The sequence below is a fragment of the Puma concolor genome, chromosome A3, assembly GCF_028749965.1.
Source record: "Puma concolor isolate L17-30 chromosome A3, mPumCon1.1.hap2, whole genome shotgun sequence".
NCBI classification, from domain to species: Eukaryota; Metazoa; Chordata; class Mammalia; order Carnivora; family Felidae; genus Puma; species Puma concolor.
The window spans coordinates 30,300,199-30,324,592 of NC_141669.1; the positions used below are offsets into that span (position 1 = coordinate 30,300,199).

Below are 24,394 nucleotides of genomic sequence, written 5' to 3' on the forward strand. Positions count from 1 at the left end.
TTATATATGTGTGTATAATTTTTAAAAAATATATAACTAAACACTTGAAAAATATATGTGTGTCCCTGAAAGTATCAATTATCCAATCTCATGGGGTATTTTAATTTTACTGGCTTTCCAAAGGTTCACACTCTATAATGATAAATTTCTCTATCTCCCTCACAATCAATAATTAAGACTGGCTTATTACTTTGGACTCACATCTACTTTGTCTAATACTCCTTCGTTCCTCTGCATGCCTCTTCTGCCCCACCCCTACTGGAAAAAACAAAATCAAGTTGTATTAAAGTATTTTATAATAAACTGCAAATCCACTAGATTCCAAAATATTTCAATTCATGAGACACCTATAGCACATTATCTATATTTGTACACTTTATTTAAAAACAAATAATACACTTAGAGCCACCAAATAAAGATATCTTAATTAGCTTATCCATACCCTGAATTTACAAAAGAAACTTCTTGCACCACAAAAATTAGCATTTGGATTAATTTACATTAATTGATATTATAACTAAATTTAAAAATACCTGAAGATCAAACAATCTGGTCCAGGGCCCACCAGTTGAGGGGGGAGGGGGTGGTGGGGGTGGAGAAAAGAAGTTAGTAGGAATCTAAACTGATGATGCCCTGGAGTCAGCTCTAGTAAACTGAAGTTAAGAAGGACGTAAAGTAACCAGTAGATTTCAGGATTACAAAGAAGTGGTTCCTCCTAAAAACAGATATTAGATCATACAGTTGGAATGCATGTAGGGAATACCTCTTAATCTGGATTGAAAAAAGTGTGTGGAGAGGGGGGTCGAATTTGTTTCTCACAAGAGGCAAACTTCAGCCAAACAATGAGAAGAAAGTAGGGAGGGAGGTACATGGTAGACTGAAGGCTTTCTGACTGCTGATAATACCGAACTTAGCAGATCTGTACAAGTCAACTAAAATACCATTCTCTGAGACATTTTCAGAAAGGAGCTACCAACCAGGGAAAATCATTCTACATTAACAAGGCACTCACTGGTTCACAGCCTGTTAAAAATCCAGGCAGACATTAAAGTTAATCTAAATTAAAATGAACTTTCTAATTTGCATCACAGGGATGGCAACCATGTGGTCCCAGTTAAATCAAATCTAAAGCTTAACTAGCAAAGATCCAGAAAATTCTGACCCCTAAGCACCACTTCAGGAATACTGCTAGAATAAGTAAGTGGAATCTAGGGATCTCTGTTTGGCCTAGATTAGTTTTTTGGTTTTTGTTTTTTTGTGTTTTTTTTTTTTTTCCTATTAAGAAAAAAAACGAAAACAGAAAAACAAAAACAAAACTGATGCAATCTGCTAAATACTTTGTCAATCTGGTGTCCCTTACACTGACATGGAGGTCCAGCTAGATGATGGATACGGCCAATTAAAAAGCTTCCAGTGCTGAAAGTAAAAATGATTCAAATCATTTACCAATGACCTGTCCTTTGTTTTTAAAGATGGACATGTTTTCTGGACCTTCCCCTAAAAGGAACTTCTGGAATTGATACATTTCACAAAAATATACATATAATTTTCGGTCAGCTACTACTTTTATACAACCTGAATCCCAGTGTCAAACACATAAAGTACTGCAATTATATAAATAACTAGACAAGTAACAGTAACAAAGGCAACTTCTGAGTACATAAAATTAATGATTATGTACTTAATAGCCTTGAAATAGCTTTCAAAGAATAAAGTAAGCTGAAGAAAACTGTACTTAGAGCTAGCTCTTTTTCCATGTAAATTCAGTAACAGTTTGGCTCTTGGTTGAAAATATCACAGACGTATACTAACCAGAGTTGAACTATATCCACTCACTATCAACACTGATGATAAATTTTAAGCAGTTCTTTCAAAAGAAAACCAAAACTCTGAGTCTTTCAGTCTGATTTGTGACATCTTAGTTCAATATAACTTAAATGACAAAGCCTGAGAAAAGCACCAACGAAGAAATTGCATCCAGTCATTTCTGATGTCATAAAGATTTGCTTTCATTAAAATGGCAGCAATGACAACGAGGTAGATATGAAAGATGCCATTTAAACACTATTCTTAGGTGGTATTTTAACTAGTTCAGGTGTTTAACCTAAAAATAATTTTTACTAGTTGGATCTTCATCACAGAAGAATTTCATGGCATGCTCTTGTGTAAGAGGGAAATATATGAAGTACTAAAAAAGTAAGCCTTTAAAAATTACATTTTTACAAAATTACCTAGCCAACATTAGAAGATCCCATAATTTGGGTGAATCAATAATTTCTCCTTTTACCTGAACTTAACTATCATGAAAGAATAGTTATTTTCCTGTCTACTGAAATTTCTAGGAATTCACATTCAAAATCCTTGGAAAGTACACGTGGTGCTCAGAAGAGCACGAAGACAGTGCATGAAATGTCCCTTGAAATCCTAGAAGTTGAGCAGATACACTGAAAAGACATTGATGGTCACAAATCAGGATCTTCACAGACTGGCAAACACACACGCACACGCGCACACACACATTCACTCTCTCTCTGTCTCTCAATCTCTCTCTGCCATAGCCCCCCCCCCCCCCCCCAGGCTCAATCCTCATCCTCACTGTAAGGCTGCATTTGTATTTTATTTTAAAGGCACCTCTCATTCTCTAGCTATTGCCTTCTTGATGATATCTGTTTTGTTAAAAAAAAATCCTGAATGTTCAATGGAAATAGTTCAGTACTGAGAATGGAATATTTTTCAATTCACATTTGAATAGCCAGGTTTTCTTACATTCAGATTTTAATAAACTAGAATGACAGTCTTTAAAACAAGCATGCTAGCCTATAATGAATATAGTATATACAGTAATTGAAACATTTAGAACTATATATTATACTGCAAAAGCAAACAGCACAACACTCATCATACTCATCATTACCTGTGGTGTACACGACCTCTAAGAATGAAAATACAAAACAGTAAAATGCACCTATGGTTTATATATATATATATATAATATATATATAATATATATAGTCTATATATATTATATATATTCCTACAATATATATAATATATATTTATAAAATATACATACATTTTAGACATTTTCAAATAAATCTTTATCATTATCTCCAAAAGAAATTTATAGCAAGAATACTGAAGGAATGAAAGTCAGATAAACAAAAATTTTTCACAAAGTTCATTATCAGTGATGCAGCATAATTTCCCCCCTTTTAGTCATAACTAAAATGATTATAAAAGCTAAATACTTTGCATAACTAATTATCTGTTTAATGGCAAAAATCGCTAAACTTGTTCAATAGAAAAATACTGAAGGTCATTATATCACTTATGTTAAATACCTGTCTAGGGTTCGAGTAGCAAATGAGCTCCATATGACATCTGGGTTTTGAGAAGGGTGCTGCAAGTCCCAGAGATGTATTCATAGCATATGAAAATAAGGCAGGGACCATGTCTCCTGCTGATTTTCATACTCTCCCAGTACATTTCACCCAAAATATTTACAAACCAAGCACTATGAAAGCATTTCAATGACTGTGTGAATCTTGAATTTGTTCATTTGGGGGATTAAATTTCTGATAGGCTGGCGGGGAAAGCAGATACATGTCTATGCTTCTCTCTGGCTGGAAGACAGCTTTGGCTCATTTCTAGGCTGTGATCACACAGTGCTAGTGGAGAGGAATCTGTTTCTGTCTAGGGTCTCCAATGGCCCGGCACTGGCTGGCTAAAGAACTTCCAAAGCTCCATCATCTGCACCACAGTTTACCTATCTCATGGTCATTTTCCACTCACGAAGAGAGAAATTTCAACCAGGAGGTATAAAATGTAAAGGAAGAGACTTTCTTGGTTTTGAGAATTTCAGTGATGTAAGTAAAGCAGGCACTGGAGACCTTGCGAGGTAATTTAAGCAGTAAGTGGTAAAACAATAGCTTAGTCCATCATAAACATGCCAAGTAAGGGCACCCGACTGGATTTTCCAGTATACTTATATAAATATGTTAGGTTAGCAACACCATTTTTTTTTACTCACTGAAGAACCAAAAAGAGGAATGAACCAAACACAATGTGGACTTCTATATCTGCATGGGAATATAAACATTCACCTGGGAGTTCAAGTCCAGGTCAATTCATTCGTTTATAGAAAGGAGTCCCTTGAGCCCACTGTGAACCAAAGCACAGATGAAATGACAAGGTAGCTGTGTCAAAATATTAAAGTATATCTGTCTATCAACCAGGCAAATCTAGCTTGTATGCTGCAAAACTCTAGAGGCAGAAAAGCAGAAATTTTAAAGAAAAATTGTCAATTACTATCCATATCACCACCAGAATACTTTTTCAGAGTAAATATACATATCATCAGAAGTGTCATTGTTATGACAATGGAATATGTTGGGAGAGGAATGTAGGAATTATATTAAAAGATTAAAACATTTATGGATATGGATTTTAAGTATGAAAACTACTATATATACATTTTGCTGAAAAGTTGGGCATTAATAATTTATTCCTAATTTCTACACTGGTCTCTGACATTTGGGGCAAACAAAAGAATGTGAAGACACTAGGTCCAAAGAGTGGGGTCATGGGAATCTTAAGAGCTGGTCACATGTGGGTCACAGGCTAGGTGAGCTCAAGGAACCTAGGTGAGCTCAAGGAACCCTGGTCCTTTATGACAGTTTTCCACAGAAACAATACTGACACACTGCCTATTAAAACACGCTGTGTACTCCAATTAAAGAATGGAGGGGTAGAGGAAGGGAAAGAGAAAACTCTTTAACCAAGGGATGCACTGAACTCTTCCATCCAGATTTCCAGCGGGCTCTTCTTCTTGGATAGATTAATGGAAGACTTCTGGGGCACAAACCAGGTGCTTTATTTAGTACTGCAAAAGCAGCTGCCTGACATTAACCATACCCTTTGGGCTGTCAAAACATAATTATAAACTGTTTTTGGTAGGTGTCAGATAATTTGAATATGAGAGACAAAGAAAAAGCAAGAGGTCATCCGAAGCATGGTTATGTGGATTTTGAAAAACAAGTACTCACAGATAACTTCCGTCTTTTCAACCACTAAAAGGTAAGATTTCATCAATATGAGATAACCACTCTGGTACTAGAAATATCACATGAATAAAGTGAATTTTAAAATTAATAGAAATTATCAAGATATGCCCTGCTTGCCCTTAAAAATAAACAGAATCTTGAACCTGAATAAGTTAAATTCTTTAGTAAAAGCAGACTCTACTGACTATTGATAATGGTGACTGTTTTTGACAGCTTAACTTTACAATGGTACCAAATCTATTTTCAAAAAGGTAATACAATATAGAAATCTGCTTACAAACTAAATATTTGTTTAGCATTTTTGAATAATAATATATTTAACATATTATTGCATTTCTTTTTTTCCCCTAATGGTAAAATGCTTTGCCAGGTGCTTTTATGTGCACAGATGAAAGGAGAGCTGAATTAAAAACTCATTTGAACACTGCCTGCTCATTATGCACATCGGGGTTAGTACAGCAGATATGGTAAAGATTACTGTTTTGACTACCTAATGTGGTTAACAAGATTTCTCAGGGGAGAACTGGGTCTAAATTTCTGTTCTTCCTCTATCATTCCCAGTCATCAAGCTTTTTAATTATCCCTTATAGCATGCCCTATTTACTCAATAGGGACAGGCTAAACCTATGTTCGCTCAGGCCTGCCTAGCGAATTAGAACAACCTCAGAAATAATAGCTCCTATTGGGGGAAATTTTGAAACAGTTTTCAGGCTCACAGATTCAGCTGAGCTTGCAGCAACCAGAACAAACCTTAGTTTTAGAAAACAGTATACGAATTGCAAAACTATACTTTAACAAATGTTCTCTGTGCTCCTTCGGCAGAACAAAAGGGCAGGACAGGTTGATTCTTGCCCTGGTCTTCTGTATCTCTTTTGTGCAGTTGATTATTTATAAAGAGCTAGAAGGTGAAGATGATGCATTGTGTCATACAAAGACTTTGGCCAGTGCATCAGCCCCAGCACTGGCTATATAGCATTTGGATGGGTGGAAAGCTACATCGTGAATTGATTCTTCAAACTTTTTCCGATGAGCTGTAAACTCTTGGATACACGTCTTACTTTCTAGGTTCCATAAACGTATTGAACAGTCATGACCTGTATCAAAAGAAAAGAAAAAAAAGAAGAAAAGAAAAAGAAATTGAAAGGAAAAATTACATTAACATGAAAATAGTAAGGATAAATAAATAATCCATAGTTGATGTACTTACTCCCAGACATCAAGTACAGGCCATTGGGATCAACTGCTAAACTTGTAACAGCTTCTAGATGGGCTACCATGGAGTGGATGAGTTTGCCTTTGGGAAAAAGAGATTGTTACTCTTTATTAACAGCTTTCCTCATCCTGAACATACACCAGTTACCATGTTACACTGATTTCTCCAGTCACCCCTCTCTGTGTACTTACTGCATCAATAGCTTTTTCCATCACAGCTAAAACAATGTGTCTCCCTCCTGCTCTAGCCATGGTAATGAGAAACAAAAGCTTAAATTTCAGATTATACTTCTGTCTTTCAAATAGCAATATAAAAGTCAGTCATTTATACACAAATATTCCCTTAAGCCATGTTCATTAACTAAGACTAAGACATGAATCACCTACTTTGCATCCTTTAGCTACAGGCAAATTATATGGGTTGTGAGAACAGAAGAGACGGAAAGACAAAGGAACGGAGGGAAAACCTGGCCACAATATTGGTGGAAACAACATATAGAAAGGGATTAAAATATTAAATTACTCATTACTCACAGCTAAGCAAAGTCAGCAAAAGTTAATATATCTACAAAGCTAATAGCAGATACTCAGGTAAATATGGCTGCCAATATGGAGTGTTTTCCTCCGAACACAGCTCTTCAGGAATTTCCTTCTGACTAGTGAATGAAAGCTAATAAAAAATGGGAAAGCCCACATATCCTCCCCACCTTACATATAGTAATTCAAATCAATCAGGACCAGATAGTCAATATTATAATACCGAAAAGAGCAGTCTATGGAAAACTGAATCAAAAAAACAAATGACTTAGGGGTTTCTATCTCCAACACTAAGGCTCTCCAACATTGGACAATTTTAAAGTTTATTTATTTACAGAGAAACTGTGAGCTGGGGAGGGGCAGAGAGAAAGAGAGAGAGAGAGGGAGGGAGAGAGTGAGGATCCCAAGCAGGCTCCGCAGTGTCAGTGTGGAGCCTGACATGGGGCTCAAACTCATGAACCAAGGCTCAAACTCAAGAACTGTGAAATCATGACCAGAGCTGAAATCAAGAGTCAGATGCTTAACTGACTGAGCCACCCAGGCACCCCAAACTTGAACAATTTTAAACAAAATATAATGATCATATGCCTCTTACTTCTAACATGTTTCTACTTTTCCCCAACATATTCACAGCAAGAGATCAATTTTATTGGTATTTAAATGACCTTTTCAATTGTGTCCCTAGTGATAACCTTGGTGCTAGGGCCAAAACATAGTATCTACTTATTATTAAATAAACTAAGATGAGGGGCGCCTGGATGGCTCAGTTGGTTAAGCATCCAACTTTGGCTCAGGTCGTGAATCTCACTGTTCGTGGGTTCAAGCCCTACATCGGGCTCTGTGCTGACAGCTCAGAGCCTGGAGCCTTCTTTGGATTCTGTGTCTCCCTCTCTCTCTGCCCCTCCCCCGTTTGTACTCTGTCTCTCAAAAATAAATAAAACATTAAGTAAATGACTTAAATAACCTAAGATGATTTTATATGCTATCATGAAGACTAGTTCTTAGCAGATTTGGACAGAATGAACAGAAACTGAGCTGGAAGAGTATTTGTTTCCATGCTTATTCCTAGACTATATAGCCACTAACAGACACCCAAGTCAGCCTACTTACAGTGGGTTTTATTTATTTATCTTAACACTGATCACTCTGTAATAAACACTTACCTGTGTTGTTATCATAGAATTTGATGTGCCTGTCTTCATGAGCAGTGATGCTGATGGGAAGAGTAGGATGGCTGATGACTCTATTTATTTGACAGGAAGAGGTGGCTGCGAAAAAGAAAAAAAAAAGAGCAACAAAGTTACTTAACGCTACTATTTCTTCATTTAAGAGGACTGAATGCTCACCTATGAGACTTTGTGACTTTAATATGTCTTTAGTTAATTTATTCTGTGACTGTATTCTCAATATCAATGTTAGGAAAGAAGAAGTGCCTGAACAATACCATACTGACAAATGCAGAGGTACTTACAAATGAGAATTTTCTTTTCCACCACCTGCAATCAATGGGTGCCACCTAGCGCTGAGCGTGGGGCCACAGACATTTCTCATTCTCTGATGATCTATGATATTTCTGCAGCTTTAATAAAGTTCCATCATTACTTACAAGTAGATGATAACCAAATTTAAATCTCTACTCTTTCGAGATATTCTTTATCACATGGTTATCATCTGAAGACAAATATGACAAAGAGAGCTTCTGAAATGTATAATCGTCTCTTTCTCATCATAATAGAAATGGTTATCATTTGACAGTCTACCGTGTTTGGAATCTTCAAATAGTCAGCATCCTAACAGTATTTTTTGTGCCCTATACAGTAACTTTCAAAGAATTTCAATTATACGCACAATGAGAGAAGCAGGCCACATGTCATTAGGCCCGTATCACAGTACATGAACTGTTTCATGGTAGAAACTGATGAATCCGTGTGAAATGTAACTAGTTCTTGTACTATTTTTGAAACTCTGCATATTTAAAATTATTTCAAAAACAGTTAAACTTTTTTAAATCTTAGTAAAGTTATTACGAATTTACATTCACACAATAGAAAATATACCTAAATATAGATAAAAATAATGGTAATATTAGGGTACTCTATTGGATTTTCTTGTGGTCCCTAAATATATGACATCTTAAAAACTGAAGGTAATCTTTTTCCAGTACTAACAGCCTGTTATCTAAGAATAAAAGAAAAAGTCACTTGACCATGTGGAGTAAGCTCAGTCAGTTATACTCAATTTAAATGGTCCTTAACAAAGACTTTAGTTTCAAAGCTCAGCCTGTAGTTGTTGTTTTTTTTTTTTCTTTCCTCCAGAGATAACATACCACTGAGCATTATCCTCTGTAGGATCTAGCAGGAGAGTAACAAAAGAAAAGAAATACTTTAAGTAAAATATCCCATGTATTCTGAGAGAGAGGTTTCTGAGAATAGCTTCAATTATGCTGAGATCTAGAAAATAATTATGATAGAAATCAAATGATGGAAGGAAGCAAAAGAGTTTTTACTTAGTAATACTTTTAAGGAAGTTTCTCCACTTAATGGTAAATCAGACATGTAAGCAAAATTGCTTACATGTCTGATTTACCATTAAGTGGAGAAACTTCCTTAAAAGAACACTAGGAATAAATTGAACAATGAATCTAAAAAACTCCTGCAAGTATTTGTATTCAGCTTGTAATGTAGAAATGGCTTACTTTTCACTGGACTGACAAGACCTCAATTACCTGCTTCAAATACCTTTGACTTTATCACAAATCACCACTGACATTAATGAACAGAAAGTGAGTCTACTCTGATTTTTAAAACAAAAACCTCCATCCTTTTTAATTCTATAAGAAATTTACTTTTACCTTGAAACATGTTTTTGGTCTGAACTTTAATTTTTTAAAAATCTGCTAAATTACAGAAAAGAACAATGTAGTAAAAAAATAAATAAGCAGGGGTAGTCACAGTAGAAAAGAAAAAAAGTACAACTCTGAAGTAATGAAACTGATAATTTATACAACTCTAAAGTAATCAAACTGATAATTTAGGAAATGTCAGGACAGGGGCACCTGGGGTGGCTCAGTCAGTTAAGCGTCCGACTTAGGCTCAGGTCATGATCTTGAGGTTCGTGGATTCGAGCCCCATGTCAGGATTTGTGCTGACAGCTCGGAGCCTGGAGCCTGCTTTGGATTCTGTGTGTGTCTCTCTCTCATTTCTCTCTGCCCCTCCCCTGCCTGTGTTCTCACACTCACTCGCTCTCTCTCAAAAGTAAATAAACATTTAAAAAAAAAAAAAGGATATATTTAAAAAAGAAAATGTCAGGACATATTATAACTCAAAGTAATTATCACTTATTCCAATAATGTTGCCTTTGTTCAAAACATTTTTGGCAGTTTTCTTCAGAAAATGTTTCTAGTATCAGGCAAAAAGTCACATGACTTTATTGTCACACACTTAAAGAGAAAATGGGGATTGCCGAGTTTAGTTCATCCATCTCATCCACCAGACTTGACATCTTATTAATTTGTAGCAGTCATTAAAGTCAGTATTTACCACTCAGGACATTCTAAGAATTGACTACAATTTCTGAAGGTAATTCCAAAAATGTTCACATCCTTCTTAGTTTCATATTGTTATCTGTATTTTACTACTGTACCTTTAAGTCATATATTTAAATTGATTTTAAATTTATTGAGAGTCTAAAACCTATTATTTCTTGACAAAAAAAAGTTTCTCCTTTTCTTATTCCATAATATCAGTTTTTATTTTTTCACCCCTCTCTTTTACATCCAAATAGTTCAAAACTCTATTCGTGTGTATTTCTCCAAACAATTCTCCTAAGACCTCAGAAAAAAACAAAGGCCAACAGATCGGGAAGAGAAAATGAAGAAAGCCAAAATGGAATGAGGGAAATTTTTGCAAGGAAAAGAGTGGGGGGAGGGAGGGAGGGAGGGAGGGAGAGGGAGAGGGAGAGACAGACAGAGAGACAGACAGACACACACACACACACACACACACACACACACACACACACACACACACACACCATGGTAATTATTTTTAAAGCTAGTTCTCAGATTAAAACAACAATATATATGTACACAGCTTCCTTTGTCAACTGCAACCTAAAATGTAATTGTCTGGATTAAGCCTAAAGACAGAAAGCAGTGGTTAAAAAGCCAAAAATCATAAAGATTCTATAGTATCTTTTTCACAATCTGAGAAATTATTTCCTGACTTTCTGTATCCAATGAGAAGCTTCATATTTGAGATTTTAAGAGACACAACTTGATTTACAGTCTAATCAGTAGTGAGCTGTGTCAAATAATATTATTAATACAAAACTAAATTGATTTAAAAAATGAAATTATGAGAAATGAAAAACAGATTTATTTTATATTCAGAATAAATATTACTTTCTTCAAACAGAATTGAAAATTAATCATTTGGTATAAAACTTGACTCCTCTTTGTTTTTTTATCCCCATATTGTTTTTTAATATGAAATTTATTATCAAATTGGTTACCATACAACACCCAGTGCTCATCCCTCCCCGCCTTCCCACCCCCCATCAACCCTCAGTTTATTCTCAGTTTTTAAGAGTCTCTTATGTTTTGGCTCCCTCCCTCTCTAACCTTTTTTTTTTTCTTCCTCCCCCCCGCTTTGGTCTTCTGTTAAGTTTCTCAGGATCCACATAAGAGTGAAAACATATGGTATCTGTCTTTCTCTGTATGACTTATTTCACTTAGCATAAAACTCTCCAGTTCCATCCACGTTGCTATAAAAGGCCATATTTCATTCTTTCTCATTGCCACGTAGTATTCCATTGTGTATATAAACCACAACTTCTTTATCCATTCATCAGTTGATGGACAGTGAGGCTCTTTCCATAATTTGGCTATTGTTGAGAGTGCTGCTATAAACATTGGGGTACAAGTGCCCCTATGCATCAGTACTCCTGTATCCCTTGGGTAAATTCCTAGCAGTGCTATTGCCGGGTCATAGGGTAGTTCTATTTTTAATATTTTGAGGAACCTCCACACTGTTTTCCAGAGCGGCTGCACTAGTTTGCATTCCCACCAACAGTGCAAGAGGGTTCCCGTGTCTCCACATCCTCTCCAGCATCTATAGTCTCCTGATTTGTTCATTTTGGCCACTCTGACTGGCGTGAGGTGATATCCGAGTGTGGTTTTGATTTGTATTTCCCTGATAAGGAGCGACGTTGAACATCTTTTCATGTGCCTGTTGGCCATCTGGATGTCTTCTTTAGAGAAGTGTCTATTCATGTTTTCTGCCCATTTCTTCACTGGATTATTTGTTTTTCAGGTGTGGAGTTTGGTGAGTTCTTTATAGATTTTGGATACTAGCCCTTTGTCCGATATGTCATTTGCAAATATCTTTTGCCATTCTGTCGGTTGCCTTTTAGTTTTGTTGATTGTTTCCTTTGCAGTGCAGAAGCTTTTTATCTTCATGAGGTCCCAACAGTTCATTTTTGCTTTTAATTCCTTTGCCTTTGGGGATGTGACTTGACTCCTCTTTGGAATAGCTCAAATGCTATTCCAAACAGTATAGTTATAAAAGTGCATAAATTTAAAGTCTTAAAATCAATTGTAAATCATTTTATCCAAGTAACTGTGTTCTGTGATTTAAAAGGCAGAACTCGGGGCGCCTGGGTGGCGCAGTCGGTTAAGCGTCCGACTTCAGCCAGGTCACGATCTCGCGGTCCGTGAGTTCGAGCCCCGCATCGGGCTCTGGGCTGATGGCTCAGAGCCTGGAGCCTGTTTCTGATTCTGTGTCTCCCTCTCTCTCTGCCCCTCCCCCATTCATGCTCTGTCTCTCTCTGTCCCAAAAATACATAAATGTTGAAAAAAAAAATTAAAAAAAAAAAAAATATAAAAGGCAGAACTCTTTATAATAACAAGTATTTTTTGTAGTGACTCTAGTAATTATAATTTTGAGAAAGTTTAAAAATTTGACCCAAACAAAGAATACTTAAAATTGGTATACATACTTGTATCTAGGTTGGATTCTAAAGTGAGAATGCGCTGTTGCGTTTCCATGTTAAAGATGCTTGTATATCCTTTGCTGAACGATGCTACCATATGGCTCGGGTCACTGCTCACTAGATCCACAGACGCAGGGATTCCCAATTCTAAGAGAGTCAGAACATATTCAGAGAATGGCGATCAGAGGGTCTAGTTGAAAATGTCCTTATAATATAGCAAAACAAATAGTCACAAGATTTCCTTAAGAAGTAAAGAAGGCTCAACATTAGAATAAAAATTAGCTCATTAGCCATTCAGTAGAGATTTCTTTTTTACTGTTAGCCCTAGCCTATTTTATTATCTTTACCTGTTCAGCAAGTCTTCTACCTGTTACCCAGCTAATATATTCACAGAATGCAGGCCTTTACTCAGAAAATAAATGGAAAACATTTCTGGACTACAAGTTTTGTTGCTTCCACTTTTACCTGAGGCTTAGAGTGGCATTGTGGGAATTCTTTAAGAGACCATCTCTTATGAGGAATTCTAACTCATCAAAAATATGGAATTAAAAAAATAAAATTTCAAATTATTATTTACTGGTAGAGTCATGCAAATATCAAATGCAGGCAACTCATCAAAACCCAGACACAAGTTAAAACAGCTCAAGAATAAAGAAGGTACTTTATTTATCATCTAGAATAGGATAAAACTTGGTTAAACTTACAGTGTACTTACAAACATAAAAGAATAGAATAATATGTATACATATAATGTATACATATACATGAATATAATCTGATTTTTTTATATGGTTGAAAATCTAAAGCAAGCAAGCAGTTAAAAAATCTGTATATTATAGAAGAAGATACATTAATAGCTAATAAGCACACACACACAAAAGTGCTCACAATAATTAGCCACCAAAGCGATGCAAATTAAAACCACAATGAAACACTGCTACACACCCGCCAGAGTGGCTAAAACTAAATGAACTGATAACACCAAATGCTAATTAATTAAGAATGAAGCGCGGCTGGAATTCTCATACATGCTGTCAGTGGTATAACATGGCACAACCACTCTGGATAAGTTTGGCAATTTCACATAAAGTTGAACACACAAAACCACTTCTAACTCCCAGCAATTCTACTTCTAGCTCTTTACTAGCTCAATAAATAAATAAATAAATAAAAAATGAATGTTCATAGTAGTTTTGTTCATAATACTCAAAAACTGGAAACAACCCACATGTCCATCAAAAGGTAAATAAATAAACACACTGGTTTAATGAAATACTATTAAACATAAAAATAAAGAAGTTGATATGTAGAACACGGATGAATCACAAAAACATTAGAGAGTAAAAAGCCAGATACAAAAAGAGTACATATTATATGATTTCACTTCTATGAAATTTTAGAACAGATAAAACTTATTTGTAATGAAAGAAATCATACCGCTGGTTGGAAATGGGAAGAGGGGCTGGGAAGGACCCAAAGACACTTTGAAGAGGTGAAGGAAAGGTTCTAGATCTTGAGAGGTATAAGAGTTATATATTTGTCAAACCCAGTAAGACATGTCTTCAATATCCATTTTTACTGTAGATGTTATATTTTGATTTAAAAAACATTTTTTAATGTGTGTTCTTTCACTGAACACTATGCTTTTAAAAATCTTAAGTTGGAAATTCAAACAAATATGCTTTCATTACTTAAAAAAAAACCCTTCAAATTAAATTTAAACTCTAAGAGTTTATAGAATCCTTTACTTATTTGCTTGTTGTTAGAATTAGACACTTTATAAAAGATTCAGTTGAATGATAAAAAAAAAAAAAAAAAGCATATACCTTGATTATCATTAAATACACTTAGGGCTGGAGCAGCCTCGGCTGTATTCCATAATCGGAGAGTGCCATCTGCTGAACAGGACAACAGGCGCTGATGGGCAGCACTGTAAGCCAAGCCCCAGACAGCATCGGTGTGGCCCAGCAGAGGGCCCCTTAAAACAGAAGGATCTACACAAAATAGCAAGAATGCAAAATCAGGAGAAAAAAACAAATCATAAAGGTAACTCAGATTCCAGAGAAAGGAAATACAAACAAAAGCGTCTAATAACAGCACAAAATATGCTTCCTAGTTTCTATTACTCTTCTGAAATGTTGCAGTAACTAAAAACAGGCTTGGAAATACGCACATGCAGAGTCTAGGACTTATAAATTAAAATTTTAAAGTACATATTTCTCTCCTTAAAAAAATCAGGTATTTCCTTCTCCTTCCCTTCTTTCCATTTGTCTAGATTTTTTAAAAAGCACGTTAACACACATCATTTGAATTTAATCTGCGTTCAGAGAAGTCACAACTATTCCTCGAGGAAATGAACAGAGATCCTTTCCTCGTTGAGCTGTCAGCACTTTGGACACGCTTCTTCAGACCAGCCTCCTGTATCTCCGCACTACGAATGGCAGTTATTCCTGGGAGCAACAGGTCCCTGGAATTCACGGTGGACACGAACTGAGACATACAGGTATTCCCCTCTAACAGCACTAACCGACATGTGAATGATGTGCATGAAGGGAAGGAGGCTCACTTAGCACGGTTTCATGACAAAAGTCAAACTGGAAACTGTAATTATCAATCCTCACAGTGACTCTATGAAGCAGTACTTTCAAGATGGCTCACACATGTTAAGTTTAAAATGTCAATGTTATCTGTCCTCTACTCTCTGTCATATCATAAAGTATTTATTGAAGACACGGTGTGTTAGGCACTATGCTAGATGCTGGGGCCACACAGATAATTAAGACACAGTGCTATCCTGGTCTCAAAAGATGTTGTGATAAGTACAATAACAGTGACTGACATTGTATCCATGGAGAGTAACAGGGTTGAGTGAAAGCTTCCTGGAGAGAATGACACCTAGAGTCTACGGGGGCTGGCCAGTCAAAACTAGAGGGAAGCCACTGCTGGCAAAGGAGGCGGCACCTGCAAAATCACAAAGGAAGGAAAGCACGACATGTGAGGAAATTTACAAGCAATTCAGCACCACTGAAGTGTGAAGTTGGAGACAGAAAGATGAGAGGAGAGCGGCTACTTTAAGGTGGGATTTCTACAGCATATCAAGGTAGTTGGGAGTTATTCTGAAAGCAAAATGAACCACTACGGGGTTTTCCAGGAGCAGTAGGATGAAGTAGGTATTTAATAAGGTAGCCTTCACTGTAGTGCAGAAGACAGACTGGACAGAATCCAGATGATGGCAAGGGAACAGTTCCAGCAGTCTGGGGGAGTGATGATGAACACCTAGGGGAGGGCATTGGGAAAGGGGGCAAAGCAGAAGGGCTATATTCAAGGAATATTTAGGTAATTAATATTAGGTAAATACTAATTACTAGGAAATTAATAAGGTGCAGATAGCAAACAGAACAAGGCAACAAGGATAACTGTTAGGTTTCTAGCTTGGGTAACTGTGGTGGTGCCACCATCTCATAAAGAATATATGGGAGAAGAAACACAGCACTTGCGGGGATTTATGGACAATGAGATGGTGACTTTGAAATGTTCTGTAGGCAGTCTGAGGCTTACAGAAGATATTTATGAGTCAACAGCATATAAAACCATAGAGGTGGATTCAGTCTACCAAAGAATATGCATACAAAAGAAGGAATGAATAGGGTGTGGGCCTTGATAAATGCCAGTATCTAAGGTGAGAAAAATAAAAGTTTATGAAGGATAGGAAACAAATGGTCACAGAAGCCAATAGTGGACAAATTTCAACAAGGATGGAATGTTCTACAGTTTCAGATAGCCAATATGTCTAGAAAAACAAGGACTGGAAAATACCCCTTGGATCAGCCAATCAGGTAGTCACTGATAATCTTGGTATATTTAAGGGGAATGACCAGAAGACAGACTGCAGAGGGATGATGCCCGGGGAAAGGACATGGAATTAGTAACTCCAAATTGTGTATTCTAGTCACAACCACCAAAGAGACACACACACAGATGATGAGGGAAACAAAGACTAAACAGAAGCCAGGGAGGGAAATGAAGTCAAGAAAAGGCTTCCCCTTGCCCAGGAGAGGAGCTAGCTGGATTTACTTATATGTGGAGGGGGTGGAAAGAGAGAAAAGAGGGCAAGGCTTAAGATGAGAGCAAGAGAGACAGCAAGAACGAATCAAGTGCAGTCTCAAAAGAAATAAGAGAGAATGAGGTCAAGAGCCAAAGGAGAAGGGCTGGTTGCCTTGGGACAGAACAATTGATCCTCTCATAGAGAGAGAAAGGAAGTAAGGAAAAATATGGAACAGATCAATTTTTAAGAGACCCGGGGAGAGAGAGGGGCTTTACCTTTCACAAAATACATGTTAAATGTTTATTAAATATATGTTGGGAAAATTTTTTGTTTATCGAATTTATCTTTACTTAGGTTTGGTGGCAAAATTAATCTAAAGTGAAGAGGAAAATATGGTTTTAGGACAAATACGACACTTCATACCATTCTAAAATCTGAGAATATAAGAGGAAACCAAGAGTCAATTCCTAAACAGTTTTTGCAAAAGAATTTATGGTAAAATCTAGAGATAGATTATCATGTGGATTTATGTTTCACAGTACTGTTCCCAAGACTAAAGGCCCTTCTTAATTTTTAAGGCCTTTCAAGTATTTTGGTGTCATGGAGCTTAAAAATCATTACCCTCTACACACTCCAGTAACTGATCAAGAAGATGATGCCAACATTAATTTTCCTTAGGCTGTTTGTCAAGAACAGTAATGAAATGTGTAATAATGTCTCAAGTAATGTACAGATGCCCAAAATGAAGAAAACGATGGTCATAGCCACCATTTCCAATCAACAAAACTCTGGGAGGGTGGGAACTGTTTTTTGCAGGAATAACCCATTTTGTTTCTTTTTTCTTTTAACATCATATATCAAATTGATTCCTAAATACAAGAGTCCTTTTCAACCATATAAAGACCTTGTTGTCTTTTACCAATTTATTAACATATCTCATTTTATCCTTATATATGCTATGTAAAATGTGTAAAAGGAAGACAAGTTATTCTTGCATATCCTGGGGGAAACACCTACCGTAGGAGTCATAGGGATCGACGTTGGGGTTGGTGGTATTCCAGCCTTGGATCAGTCCGTCGGCACCCCCACTGTAGCACTGCTCGCCGCTGCTGCTCAGCACCACACAGAGCACTGGTCCTCTGGGAGATAAAAAGCAATTTCTATTCCCCCAAATCAATCTGATAATAGGACTTGTTAGAAATAAGAGTGCTTAATTAATATGCACTTTCTATGTTTCAGCTTTTTACGATGAATAAAAATACTATGGAAGCATCGCACATCTCTCTTCTGCTGCTAAACCAGAGGTTGGCAAACTATGGCCTGTGGGCCAAATCCAGCCAGTGGTCTGTTTTTGTACAGTCCTCAAGCTAAAAATGGTTTTTACATTTTTTTTAAAGGGTTGTAAAAAAAACTGAACTAAAAACAAAAATATACAACAGAAAATATATGGCCTACAAAGCTGAAAAAGTATTTACTATCCGACCCTTTCTATAAAAAATGCCAATCTCTGTGTTAAATCAAGTGAATAAGTATAACCCTTAAGCTTATGTGGAAATATGAGCAGCATGCAATATGTGTTCATAATTTTAAAATTCTTGGGTTTTTTTTAATCTATATTATCTTTAAGGAAAACAAAGGTCAGGATTTATAATATTCAACCCTTACTGCATCAACTTATTTTAAGCAAGAGAGATATCATATTTAAACATTATCCAAATAAAACCTAATTTTAGCAAGGATCTCTGGTAGTGATAAACTTGTTTTTAACACTGTATTATCTGCCAGTTTCTTTTACATTTACAAAAGAAAAAAGCTACTAAATACAAAAAATATATAACACAAATATTTAAGGGAAAGAAAATAAAATACTCTAATCAGGCTGATGTACAGTGATGCTGACTTAAAACAAAGAAAAAGCACATACTTACTTATGAGCCCTGAATGTATAGATAGGCTCCACATCAAGAGATGTACTCCTAAATCCAAGAGAGAGAGGACTTTTACCACTCCAAGTTTCAGTAGTAAACAGTAGCCCTGAATATATGCCACAAAATTGCCTTTAGAAATACCAACACTGTGGTAATATACCATTCTCAACCTAGGACACCTAAGACAGCTTATCTGATATCAATCACATATTTTTGTGGCCTCAAGAAACACTTGTTTAGTAGTAGTTTAGTAATAATACCTGATTGTAGTGTTCTCAGCATTATCATAGTCTATTTGACTAAAGGAAGAGAGAGTCACACTCAAAGAGCATCATAGGCTTTGAGGAGATAAATTTCTGGATTCAATTAGCTGGCTAACTTCAGGCAAATTATTTATTCTTTTGGAACTTCAGATTCCTCTACGTATTTAAAACAAAACTGAAAAATCAGGATAATACCAAATACTCACAGGATTAAGTAAAAGTCTACATGTAAAACAGACTAGGCTAGAAACAGGCATTAGCAAGATTTCAGCACATGGCACTTTAATTTCTTTGCATTTCCATAAAGGTTAAGATATCTGTCCTCGATACTTGTAAAAGTTGTCCAAGTCATCAGTTTATTCATTAATCAGAACACTGAACGTATAGATACTCTACACTAATACTGGCCATGACTGTTAATGGAAACTGGATGTAAAGTCAATTACTTACCATTTCTGATATTGTATTACAGTTTTTTATATGATTCTCTCCTCAAGCATTTCCAAAATTTTATGCTCAAAGGTAAACAGGTCACTGTTATTTACATGTGGAGATACTGTTCCTAAGCTATCACCAGCTAAGAAACTTGTTTCAATATTTTTCTAAGTTTTAGTCAAGAATATATGAGACATTGACATTCTTTGGTCGAATGAGATGCCCATTGTGGCCAGAGAACTAAAAAGACAAAAGGCACGATTTATAACAAAGAAATAATTACTCTCTGCTGAAGATACCTGATCCTTATGAGAAGTCACTTGGTTTTAGCAAGATCTGGTTGAACTGGTTGATGAAGACTGATAAATCAAGTATTTTATCAAGTTTATGTAGGACTCACAGCAGGAATGTTCACTGATCTTGTTTAAACTTGGCAATAGATATCCTCTATCAGTAGTAAAACTTCTATAATCTTTGCCAGTTCATGTTTATTTCTCTTTCCAATAACAGAAGTGCCTGACACCAGAGAAGGGCCATTACTGGCACATGCTAGGTTTGGACCATCTGATTCAAGGACACAGGAGAGCGACCTCCAGTAAGTACCCTACCAAGTGGGACCTGGACTAGCTTGGTCACTGATAAAAGAGATTATAACAACTCATGTCTGTTCATGCTTAAGAGAGGAACCGAGGGGCTGAGGGAAGAAATAGCAGTTAAGTGACAGGAATAACAGTGCCTTTCAGTCTATACATGTTGGTAGGTATGGAAAGTACCTAAAAGGTCAAGGCCAAAAGACAATACCAAAGAACAGTCCTTCACCCCTCAATCAGCCTCCCTTCCACATCATTAAGTCCAAACCTAATAAATAATATGGCAAGGTTGTGCTGGGGAATGATGACACGCCTACACCTCTTTACAACAACAGTAGAAACCTTCAATACAGACAAGGGAATCCACAAATATGACAACCATTTAAAATACTGTGTAAGGATTGTAAACAGCATTCACAAGCTCTGGGAAACTATCAGATAATACTATTTCTCCCTCAGTGTCAGTTTTCCAACCTGATATCAGATTGTGAGTAAGAAGGGAAAAATTCTAATTATGTGACATGGTAAAGAAGAAAAAGCTGGAAGGTATACTTGAGAAATTTAATAGCAAATAATTAAGTACTTTTCTGCTGAAAACTGATAATTAAAATACTCAAATACAGGGCGTCTGGGTGGCTCAGCTGGTTGAGCATCTGACTCTTGATTTCGGCTCAGATCATGATCTCACCTTTTGTGGGTTCGAGCCCTGTGTTGGGCTCTGTGCTGACAGTGTGGAGCCTACTAGGGATTCTCTCTCTCCCTCTCTCTCTGCCCCTCCCATGAACGCTCTCTCTCTCTCTCTCAAAATAAATAAATAAACTGAAAAAAAAAAAAAACCTCAAATACAGTTAAAGTAGAATATTCTCACTTTTTGGCTGGGGCTGTTTTCTGCAAATTCCACATTTTTAATGTGTGATCCTCTGATGCTGTTATCAAAACGGGCTCAGTGGGGTGGAAAGCAAGGGCTCGAATGCCATCGAAGTGACTTCGTAATGTAAACTTAGGGTTCCATGTCTTCCTCAATGCATCTTTATTGTTTGCTATCTATTAAGGAAACAAAAGAAAGATACCCGGACATCTGGTTCAGGACATGAAAAAAATTATATTTCAACATTAATTCCTGCTGATTTGTCATTAAATCATCACATTGTGCAATTGTCAAAACAATATAATTTCTAAATGCAAATAATCAAATCAAAAGGCAAAATTAACAGTACGTCAACAGTGGTTTTCTTTGAAGAAATATGAATGAATACACAACATAAAAACAAGTAACATAATTCAAAATTGAAAGAAGACTAAATAACAAGAATGGGTCTTTACTAGGATGACTTAAAAAAAAACAACAGACAAGTAATTTCAACCTAAATTATAGTATAGAAACTAATTTGGGATAAAACCTGAAAACTAAGTTACCTTTAATAACCTATTAACATTATAGAATATGATCCTACTTCTAGATTTTCAGTACTTTCTATGAAAAGTTAAATTTTCTTTGTCAAATTGGTAACAACGTTTATAAACTGGAAACATAAAATGTTAACCCTGGAAGAGACAATCAGATGTTACAAAACAATAAATTCCATTTGCAAAACACAACATTATCTTGCTTTTCTCCACACAGACTCCATCTCAACAACTTAAAAAATGCAGTTTTTCATTCCAAGAATATTCCAACTTTTTTTTTCATTTCCAACTAACAGCAAAGCCAAAGAGGTTCATGTTTAACTTTACACTAGCACCACATATCCTATCACATATTACTTTACACTCCATGACTAACAAGCATTCTAGATTTAAGCACGAGTAGGGCACATATTGGTTAACACACTGAAGAAATATTGCCATACTTACAATGACAAAAAAACCCAATACTAATAATAACTGCTATTTTGAGCATTATTCGTTACTTTATACATTTTTCAAAAACTTAACACGCATTAACTCACTTAAGTGTCACAACAGCTCTATGAAGGAATCAACATTATTCCCACTTTAAGGACCAGACATGTAAAGAAAAGAGAAGCTGAATGAGTTCCCTCTAGTAAGTGGAAGACTCAGGATTCAAAACCAAATAGCCTGACTTAAGAGGCTACACTCGTAATACAAACTATAACTTAGGACCCAGAAGTTTAAAAGTCTGCAGAAAAATTTGGATAGAGCAGGTCACAACTGGAGCAGTAAGAAGACAGAACACATGATACAAGGAACTACTATAAGATCTGGGGCTGGTTATCTTTGCATGGGGGTTGGGGGTGCGTGGAGCAGGGGGAGAGGCAGAACAACTAAGTTGACTCTTGTTTGCTCTTACTGAAGAGCTGAAAGATTTTCATATACAAAAACAATTAGATTCCTTCTGAATGTCTTAATGTGGTAGACAGCCACTAAGATGGTTCCTGGTCAGCCCTACGTCCTCATATTTACACCTTGTGAAGTCCCCTGCCACAATACAGGGTTGCTCTGTGTGACCAATAACATATAGCAAAAGTGGTGGCAAATTACTTCCAAAATCAGGTCATAAAACCTCGCATCTTGGGTGTTCTTGCTCACTCTCTTTTCAAGTACACCCACACTGGGAGAAGCCAGCTGCTCCACCGAGAACGCCACACAGAGGCTCCTGGGTGAGAAACTAGTCCCCAGCCAATAGCCAGCAAGGAACCAAGGCTTTTGAACAACTGCATGAGAGAGCCTGGAAGGAGATCTTCCCAAGTCTTCATTTAAGACTGCAACCCCTGCTACATGCTTACTATAACCACATGACAGACCAGAACCACACAGCTATGCTGCCCCAGATTGCTGGCCTCCAGAAACTGTAACAAATGTTGTTTTAAGCTGTGTCGTGTGCAATTTGTTACACAGCGGTAGGTTACTAATATATTTATTAGAACTAGAGACTTCTTTTAGAAACACAGACATAACACTAAGTTTTTAACAACAGCTAAAAAAAAAAAAAAAAAAAAAAAGAATGACATTTGTCTACAGACATGACTGAATTCTATAACATATGGGACAAAATCTTTGTGAGGTACGTATAGAGAGGACAAAAGCATCTCATGGGAACTTCTGCTTTTAGCCATGATGTAGACTAGACCATTAGGATCAAGTCTGTACTGAGGACAAGTAGAAAAGCAGAGCTAATAATTTTTAAATGGAGAACCAGAAAAATAGTGAAGAAAAAGGAGGCCAGGATTTAGGGGAAGACAGAAATCTAAAAAGGTGAGCCTGATATTTGGAGTTGTTTCTCCCCAGAGGGTATTTACTGATTCCAGAGGGGATGGTTGAGAGGTCAGGCTGTGCTTTTGACGCTTGGGCAGTGCAAGGAGATACAGACTGGTGTCCAGGGCCTGCCAAGAAGGTGGGGCTTGGTGAACCACTGTGCTTTGGGTTTTGAGTCCAAAGGGTTGCATCCTAGACAGAAGCGTGAACTAGAACAAAAGCCCTTGCAGAGACTGCAGATCAGCTTTAAATCATCTGAAAAACTGAAACTGAAATGAGGTGATCCAGATTTCTACTGGCTACAGACATTTGAGAGAAGCAAATTAAAATATACTCCCTGGGGGAAGGTATCATCCTAGGCCTAAAGTTATTTCTATAGACATTTTTTCAAGTATGGTTATTTGGACACAATAAAAAATAACCATGCCCACACAAGATTATACAGCTTAATGAAAACAACTGGGAACATAATCATGCTTACTGTGTTCAAGAAGATAAAAGACAACATTGTAAATTTTGGAATAAATCTATAGAAAAAGAATTCTAGAAGCAAACAATGTAAGACCTAAGTAGATAGGTTTAATTACACATTACACATAACTGAAGAAAGAATTAGTTAACCAGAAGATGGGTCATAAAAACATCTAGAGTGAAGTATAGAGACAAAAGATGGAAAATACATAACAAAGGGAGCAGGAGACAGAGGATGTAGAGAGTTCTAACAATATAACTAGAGTTCCAGAAGGAGAAGAAAGAGAGATGTGTAAAAGCAGTATTTGAAGATAAATAGCTGAGAACTTTATATAAAACTGAGAAAAACATACTAAGCCAAGAAGGTCTAAGAACTTCATGAAGGTTAAATAAAAAGAAAACTAAACCTTGGCTAACAGTCAAGACATAGGAAGATTATGAGTCATAGAAGAAAAAAAAAATCAGACTAACATTGAACGACCAATAAAAGAAATGACAGCTGACTTTAGCAGAAAACGAAGGAAGAAAATGAAGTAATATATTTAGAATGTTTAAAGTGAAACTAAATGCAAAACAAAACAAAACAAAACAAAACAAAAACCTTGCCAACTGGAACTCAATACCAGAGATAAAAGTTAACCCA

General features: G+C 36.3%; 1 protein-coding gene across 4 annotated transcripts in view; it reads right to left on the reverse strand.

Moving 5' to 3' along the window:
- Positions 1 to 350: 350 nt before the first annotated feature.
- The window catches only part of STRN (striatin), a 95,118-nt gene continuing 71,074 nt past the window's right edge, over positions 351 to 24,394 (reverse strand). For 3 of the 4 annotated variants that reach the window (XM_086700362.1, XM_086700363.1, XM_086700364.1), the window contains 8 exons: positions 20,933 to 21,108; positions 18,777 to 18,824; positions 17,866 to 17,987; positions 14,630 to 14,797; positions 12,810 to 12,950; positions 7,976 to 8,080; positions 6,271 to 6,357; positions 351 to 6,157 (listed from right to left, as the gene is read on the reverse strand). In XM_086700362.1, coding sequence (XP_086556488.1) covers positions 5,988 to 6,157; positions 6,271 to 6,357; positions 7,976 to 8,080; positions 12,810 to 12,950; positions 14,630 to 14,797; positions 17,866 to 17,987; positions 18,777 to 18,824; positions 20,933 to 21,108 — 1,017 coding nt within the window. In that variant the 3' untranslated portion in view covers positions 351 to 5,987. Of the gene's footprint in view, positions 6,158 to 6,270; positions 6,358 to 7,975; positions 8,081 to 12,071; positions 12,452 to 12,697; positions 12,951 to 14,629; positions 14,798 to 17,865; positions 17,988 to 18,776; positions 18,825 to 20,932; positions 21,109 to 24,394 lie in introns of those variants that run through there. The other variant, XR_015248984.1, reaches the window with a different exon arrangement.